General features: G+C 47.9%; 1 protein-coding gene across 1 annotated transcript; it reads right to left on the reverse strand.

Annotated features, from left to right (window-relative positions):
- Positions 1–4,216: 4,216 nt before the first annotated feature.
- On the reverse strand, positions 4,217–6,667 carry LOC103593266 (spermatogenesis-associated protein 31A2-like). Its single transcript, XM_008576221.1, has 7 exons — positions 6,614–6,667; positions 5,492–5,569; positions 5,172–5,444; positions 4,711–4,894; positions 4,516–4,546; positions 4,369–4,477; positions 4,217–4,315 (listed from the first exon to the last, which is right to left on the reverse strand). Exons 1-7 carry the CDS (start codon positions 6,665–6,667, stop codon positions 4,217–4,219), a joined length of 828 nt encoding a protein of 275 aa, XP_008574443.1.
- Between the last annotated feature and the right edge of the window lie 824 nt (positions 6,668–7,491).

A 7,491-nucleotide genomic window follows, 5' to 3' on the forward strand; every position in this document is an offset into this window, starting at 1 on the left:
TCCCTTGGCCCATGCCTCCTGTCTCCCCACTCCCTCGATGCCAGCATTTGGTTCCTCCGTCAGCCCCTACCGTCTGTAGCTTGCTGTCCCTTCTGTCTTCTCCCTCGTCCTCTCCAAACAGCAAAGTGACTTTAGAGGCATGGGCCTCAACCCCACAGGTCTGTCTGAGAATTTTGTTTTTACTGCTACATCTCTTACAGAATCTTCTCTCCTGACCCTCCTTGAGCAGAGCCATTTACACAATGTTCACAGTTTTGTCAACTGGCCCACCTCCTTGCTCCTTACCACCTTTTGCAGGCTGCAGTCTGCTCAGTAGCAGTGCAGAGCCAAAGGAGGAAACAGCTACATGGTTCACTGAAACAGGGTCTTCCACCTGTACCACCAGCGTTTTGCTTGTCTCATGTTTACTTCTGATAACTCACTTTTTTCTTTCCCTCCTCTACCTCCTACCACCCCCAGCCCAACCAGTACTAGGATTTCACACTCTGAAGGACAGGCAGGTGAAACAGGCTGTGGTTTTCCTCCTCAGCCACTACTCTGGTCACTTCATCCAGCGCTTTTTCATGGGCTCTGATGGGACTTCAGGGGGAGGAGGAAGATGATGCCTGTCCTCCTCGTCTGAAGTGGGAGATGAGACACAGCCCTCTGGACAGGAGTTAACAAGCCCTGGGCCAAACCAGTGGATATTGAATAGGAGGGAATGAGATTTTCTCAAAGAAGGAAAAGGGGAGAAGGTCTGAGTAAAAAGCTTGGGTGTTGGAATTGACAGGGATTGGTAGCACTGAGAGCAGGAGAATCCAGGCCCAGGCCTGGCAGAGGAGGCTTAGATATGGAACTAGAATTGAAGGAGGGGTCTCTGTGGCCCATAAGGGGCATGTGCGTGCGTGCGCACGTGCGCGCACACACACACACACATTTCCATGTCCCCAGGCACGAGTGATCTGAGCTCTCCTCAAAAGACATGAAGTGGGTAGGGATCTGTCTCAGGAGTGGGAAGTGTGTGTAAGTTGGGTGAGGGGTGGAGGTGAAGTCTTCATTGCTTTTTGGTTCAGAGCTCTCTCCCACCAGCGAGAAGTGGGTAAAAGGGTCAGTCTAGGTTACTAACACATATAGCCAGGGAGCCAGGTCCCTTGGGCATCTGGATGCTGGGTCACTCCAGGGCAGTGTGGGCACCTGTTCTGAAACTGGCAGGGCTGGGATCAGCACCCTCATCACCCCTCACTGCTTTGGGGTATACTAGAGGGATCTTTCCCTCCAGAGCCTCTGGTCTTTGGCTTCCTGGCCCATGCCCTTTTAGTTCTACATTATTTCCCCCTAGGTTAGAAAGTTTTATTTGAGGAAGGAGAGGAGAGGGTGGCACTGATAGCTTTGATCTGGAGTTGGACTTTGCTGTACTGGTGCATAGCGGTGGCTCATATCACCTGCTCCCTCTGCTACTTGGCCCAGCTGCTTGGAGGACCCATGGCTGAGATAATGGATGCAAGAGGAACAGAGCTTGTTCCAAGTGGCAATGGGTTCCAAGTGGTCCAGAGAGGGGGTCTATGGGGCTTTCCCTCCCAACCCCTCCCAACTCCCACACTGGCCTTTGTAAATAAATGGCATGGTCTTTGTTGTAAAAACAGAAATAATCCCAACTCTGTTATTACTAGTCATATGACCTCTGCCACTTACTAGCTATATGACCTATATTGACCCCTTGAAGCCTCAGTTTTCTCATCTGTAGTAAGAGAATAATAGTGAAACCAAATTCACAGGGTCGTTTCTAGGCTTTGATGAGATAAAGCATGCAAAGCTAATTAGTCCAGTGATTGGAACCTGGTAAGTGCTCAATAAATATCACTCTTCTTAGTTTGTTTTTTCAGAGTACAAACAGGCTAGGACCAGACTGCCTGGATTCATATATATATATATTTTATTTTATATTTTCCTTTTTTTAAATTGAAATATCCTTCTTAATTGTATATATCTGTGGGGTGCAGCATTGAATATAAATACCTGTGTGCAGTATGTAATGCTCAAATCTGGATAATTAGTATATTCAACTTTACATAATGTAACCTTTTTTTGTGACCCTTTACCAGTTTCTCACTAACCCCTCTTCCCCCTTTCCCATGCCTCAGTTCCATTCCCTCCTTTTCAAAGTTCAATAAATTATTGTGATTGTTGTTTCTTTCTTTCTTTATTTGTTTATCTTTTTAACTCCCATTTATGAGTGAGATCATGCAGTATTTCTCTTTCTGTGCCTGGCTTATTTCACTTATCATAATTTTCTCTTAGTTCATTCATGTTGCTGTGAATGGCAGCATTTCATTCTTTTCAATGGCAGAGTACTATTCCATTGTGTATATATACCACATTTTCTTTATCCAGTCATCAGTCGATGGACATTTAGGTTGGTTTCATATCTTGGCTGTTGCAAATAGGGCTGCGATAAATATGAGAGTGCAGGTATCCCTTCCACATGATGATTTCCATTCCTTTGGGTATATACCCAGCAGTGGGATTGCTGGGTCATATGGTTGCTTTATCTGTAGTTGTCTGAGGAACCTCCATAATGTTTACCATAATGGCTGCACCAATTTATAGTCCCACCAACAGTGTAGGAGGGTTCCCCTTTCTCTGCATCCTCGCCAGCATTTGTTATTCTCTGTCTTTTTGATACTGGCCAGTATAACTGGGGTAAGATGATATCTCAGTGTGGTTTTCATTTGCATCTCTGATGCTTAGTGATGTTGGGCATTTTTTCACGTGTCTGTTGGCCATTTGTATATCTTCTTTTGAGAAATGCCTATTTAGTTCCTTTGCCCATTTTTTAACTCAGGTTACTTTCTTTTTACTGTTAAGTTGTTTGAGAACTTTGTATATTCTGGATGTCAATTCCTTGTTGGATGCATAATTCGCAAATATTTTCTCCCATTCTGTAGGTTGTCTTTTCACTCTGTTGTTTCTTTTGCTGTGTAGAAGCTTTTTAGTTTGATATAATTCCATTTGTTTATTTTTTCTTTTGTTGCCTGTGCTTTTGGGGTCTTATTAATAAAGTCTTTGCCCAGTGCTATATCCTGAAGTGTTTTCCCTATATTTTCTTTTAGTAGTTTTATAATTTCAGGTCTTATATTTAAGGCTTTATTTTTTTCTTTATCAAGTTCATTAAGTTTTGTGTAAATAACTTTTGTTCTGTTGATCTTGGTTAGCTGTTTTATAGCTGCTTGCAAGGCCAGGAATCTTCCATTTCAAGAAATGCAACAACGGCCTTCATGAACATCAGTGCTCACTTCATAAACAAATCATAAGCAAAATATAGCATGGCAGAGATGAAAGGATTCATGATACTAAAATGAATCCATACACTGTTTTCGGATCCAATGACAATCCATATCATTTACAGTTTATAAATGAGTAAAAACAATATTATATTCTTCAAAAGGCATACTGGCTCCCAAGGTGACTTCCCAAGCAGGGGTCTTGGCCTCTGCTGTCTCCCTGGTCTGTTTGGCCCTTGAACTCTGGGTTCCGATGTTGCTCTCGGCGTCGCTGCGCTGTGGCTGGTGTCTCCTGAGGCCTCACTTGCCCTCTCCTCCTGTGGCTCATTCCTGGACGTTGCTGGACTTGGACTTGGCTCTAGGCTGCCTCTCCCAGCCCCCAGGACATTTGCACTGTGCAGATTGTGCCCATGACATTGTGTATGAGGGGCTGAGAAGGCCACCTGCCCTCCTGTTCAGTTGGAGAGGGCATTGAAGGCCCACGCTTGTCACCAGATAGAGTCTCTGTCTTGTGCGAAGACCTCTAGGCTTCCTGACACACAGGTGAAGGGGCAGGGAGAGGACTGTTCAGGATAGCAACTCATGTTTTTTCTGTATCACCTTCTCTCCTGAATATTTCTGAGGAGATTCTCCTGTGAAATTGGCAAACTTGATTATCGATTTAGCCCCAGATTCACTGGTGGCCGAGGAGGAAGAGGTGGACGGCGGAAGGGACAAGGGTTGAGCCTCGCTTGACTTAGATTTGTGGGCTCAGGGGCTTGGACATCTGGGCTCCACCTCTTCCTCATTGGAAACCTTGTAATATGTGTTTCTAGCTCCTGTGGAGAGTCTGGACTGAAGGAGAAAGGCTCCCAGGTGGTGCTCACACAGGATACCTCACCCTTTGAGGATGTTAGATTTTTGGGTTGTTTGTGGATGTCAGACGTGGGAAAAGCATGATTGGCAGCAAGCCTGGATCAACACGCACTCCCAGAGATCATGCCCTCATTGATCTCCCCCAACTTCTGGCCCAAGTGGACTTTCAGGGTCTTTTCTAGATGGTGCTTGTCTGGGCCCTTGGGTCACACTCCTGGGGCCTCATTAAGTCACTTTCTGATGATTCCTTAACCTCCAGAACATTCACTGAGGTGCTTCCTGAATCCTCGGGTAGATCTTCTAGGACATGATCTTGATCTTGCCCTAGATTCTTGCTTGGGTCTTTCTTTAATTTGAACTTACTGGGCTCTTTCTACAGAATCTTTCAGAGCTCCTGGACTCCATCTTCTGTGCACTCTTGCTGCTTTCACCTGCAAATTTGAAGGCTTGGAGGGCCCATGCTTGATTTTTGCCTGACACTGACATGTCATTGGTGAGAATTCACCCTGAGGCCTTGTCAGTTCCCCAGGGCTGTAGAAGTATTCATCTTTGATGAACGTGCCTTGCTGCTGCAGTTGCTACTGGAGATCAGGGCTGTTTGAATCCCCAGGAAGGATGGAGGCTGACTTGTGGGTCTGGTGAAGGTTGGGAGTGGGTTGGCTAAAGACTTCCTGAGATTCTTTGAACGCAGAGGATAAAGCCTTACTCTGTTTCATTCGCTTCTGTGAGGGCCATTCCAGGTGCTGATTTTTAGTTGGGATGAAAGATGGTGACTGCTTCTGGGATGTGGGACAAAATATTCTACAGGCCCTAGTCAGGGGGGGAGAACAGCATAATGGGTTTGGCAGAGAGGATGGGAGATGGGCCTACATCTGGATCTAAGTCAGAGGTGAGGGCCAGTTTTGAGACAAAAGTTGGAGTTGGGCCACACGGTGGGGCAATGGCTGGGCCTGGGAAAGCTGTGAAGGTACTGGAGCCTGAGTTTGAGCTGGACAAGAATTAGAGAATCCATTGAATAAAATGGAGGGAGATCATTGTGAGGAAGGCTTTCAAGACCCAGGTGGTAGCCACCAGGGACTCGCAGTGGAGAGAGGGAAGGCCCCAGGAGAGCAGGCTGCATTTCTGCTGTAAATGGTCCTCCAAGACCTTGGGATAAGAGAGCTTCTGAGGACCGGGCAACTGCTCTGGTTTGTCTTTCATGCTCCAGAAGGACTGTGGGGTTAGGGTGTTCTGCTTGTCACCCAGTGACTTTAACATATTCCACAGAGAACTCAGAAGGTAGTCTGGACTCATTTGTTTCAGAAATGACCCATCCTTTACTTTTTCCTTCTATATCATCAATTCCTAGTGATTAGTATCTCCAGGAGCTTCTGAACATTGAGGTTTATAAAGGAGGGGCTACCAGCCTCTATCTGCCATGAGGCCTCTGGTGGGTGGCAGGATAGATGTTCTTGCTGGGATTGGCCATGTGATGAAGTGGGAGGAACAAGGCCTTGGCAGTTTCCCACCACCAGGAGAAAGATTAAATAGTGCAGGCAAGGCCTGAGATGCCTGGTGGGATTCTTTTCAAGTCAGACTGGTCTTCTTGAGGTTCTGCCAATGGGGTGGAGGCCAGAGGAAGAGGATGCTTGGCCAGAGGAGCTGGGGCAGCTGATATGGACAAGGAGATGGGAGCAGCATCTTCCACGTGCTCCCCACACAGCTGGTGGGCTCTGGCAGGTGCTGGTTTACACACATCACCCCCATGGCTGCAGGAGACAAGAACCAGATGCTGCAGCCAGGAGCAGATGGGCCAGGAGCCAGGCAGGGGTGACGCCTGTGTCCCCTCCACTGCCCACACACTGACTTCACAAAGCTCCTGCCACCCTGTCCCAGGGCTATGGTCACATCCTTTCCCCTTCTGTGATCTGCCCTCAAAGGTCAGCCCCAGGCCCTGGGATCATGTCATAGGCCCTGGGAGGAAGGAAGACTTGAGAGAGAGGGGGAAAGTTCCTTACCTTTGTGGAAGCACGACCAGGCACTGAACCTCCTCCAGTTCCCCCAGACCATCACTACAGGCTGAAATCAGGAGAGTGGGTTATGGTGAAGGGAGGGCACTGGCGATCCTACAGAAGGCTGAGCAGAATGTCCTTTTAGGGACGACCATGGGAAATTAGACCCTGGAGCCCCAGCATCAGTGTCCAGGGACATATGATCCCAGGCAGTGAAAACAAAGAGCACGGACGGGTAGCACTTTGTCATTTACAAAGTACTTCCATGTCCAGCACCCCATGGTCCTCACAACCACCCTCTGGGGAAGAAAGGACGGGGTCGTTCCAAAGAAGCATCAGCCTTAGCGAAGTTAAACAGCATGCCCACAGTTGGGCCCGAGGTCCCACCTCCAGATTGTGGCAGTATTTGTCCACTGCCCATCCCCCTCAACCCCATCCCCACTGCTGGGCAACACCCATTCTCTGGCCTGCTGTGGCTTCATTTTCAGTGCAGAATCTGAGAAGTACCTCAGGTTCTGGACTCCTTCCCAGAGCCTCCCTCTCAAGCCTCTGCAATGACATCCTCGGAGACCTGGCCCTCGTCACTCAGGGACAGGTGAGGTCAAGTTACCTCCAGGGCTCTGGCGGAGGGGCAGAGTCTCACCTTACAGAGCTACACCCTTCCTGCCCCTGCTCCTCCTCCTCATCTCCATCTGATGCCAGAAGACAAGAAAGATCTAGAGGCTGGGACCCAAGTCTCACTCTCCTCCCCTAGATGAGCCGCAGACACGCAGTGTTCATGAACAACATGACTTTCCACATTTAGTTGATGATCTGTTCTCTTTTTTTGCCTTTTACTCATTTTTGAAAGTGGATAAAAATATAGCCCCTCCCCCANTTTAGTTGATGATCTGTTCTCTTTTTTTGCCTTTTACTCATTTTTGAAAGTGGATAAAAATGTTTCCTGTTTTCCTTCTTAGAAAAATGCAAAGAGGGATTTTCTACATGAGATCTACCATGGACTTCCTCAGTGCCTCTGCTCTGGAAACCCACAGGCTAGACCTGCATCTGAGTTGTCAGGTAGGATTCTCCCTCCTCTGGTGGGAGGCTGTCAGGGGCTCAGCACAGCCCTCAGATGAGCCTGACATGGAGGCAAGACTTGACCCAAGTCACCTTCCTTGGAAGGCACTGATGAGCCAGTGCTCTGGGCCTCAGAGATCTCAGCTCTCTCAGCAATCCTGTCCTCAGCTGTCGAGTTGCAGCATTTGACCCAGCTCTGGCCCCTCCAGCTCAGCCACACAGCTGGTCTGAGAGCTTCAGACAGAAATCCTAGTGCCCTCTCTCATCCCACTCTGCCTGTCCGTAGAAGGATGATGTTCTATTCTTTCCTGAGATTTCCCATCTCA

This window comes from Galeopterus variegatus, unplaced genomic scaffold (assembly GCF_000696425.1).
Source record: "Galeopterus variegatus unplaced genomic scaffold, G_variegatus-3.0.2 Scaffold1312, whole genome shotgun sequence".
In the NCBI taxonomy this organism is placed as follows: domain Eukaryota; kingdom Metazoa; phylum Chordata; class Mammalia; order Dermoptera; family Cynocephalidae; genus Galeopterus; species Galeopterus variegatus.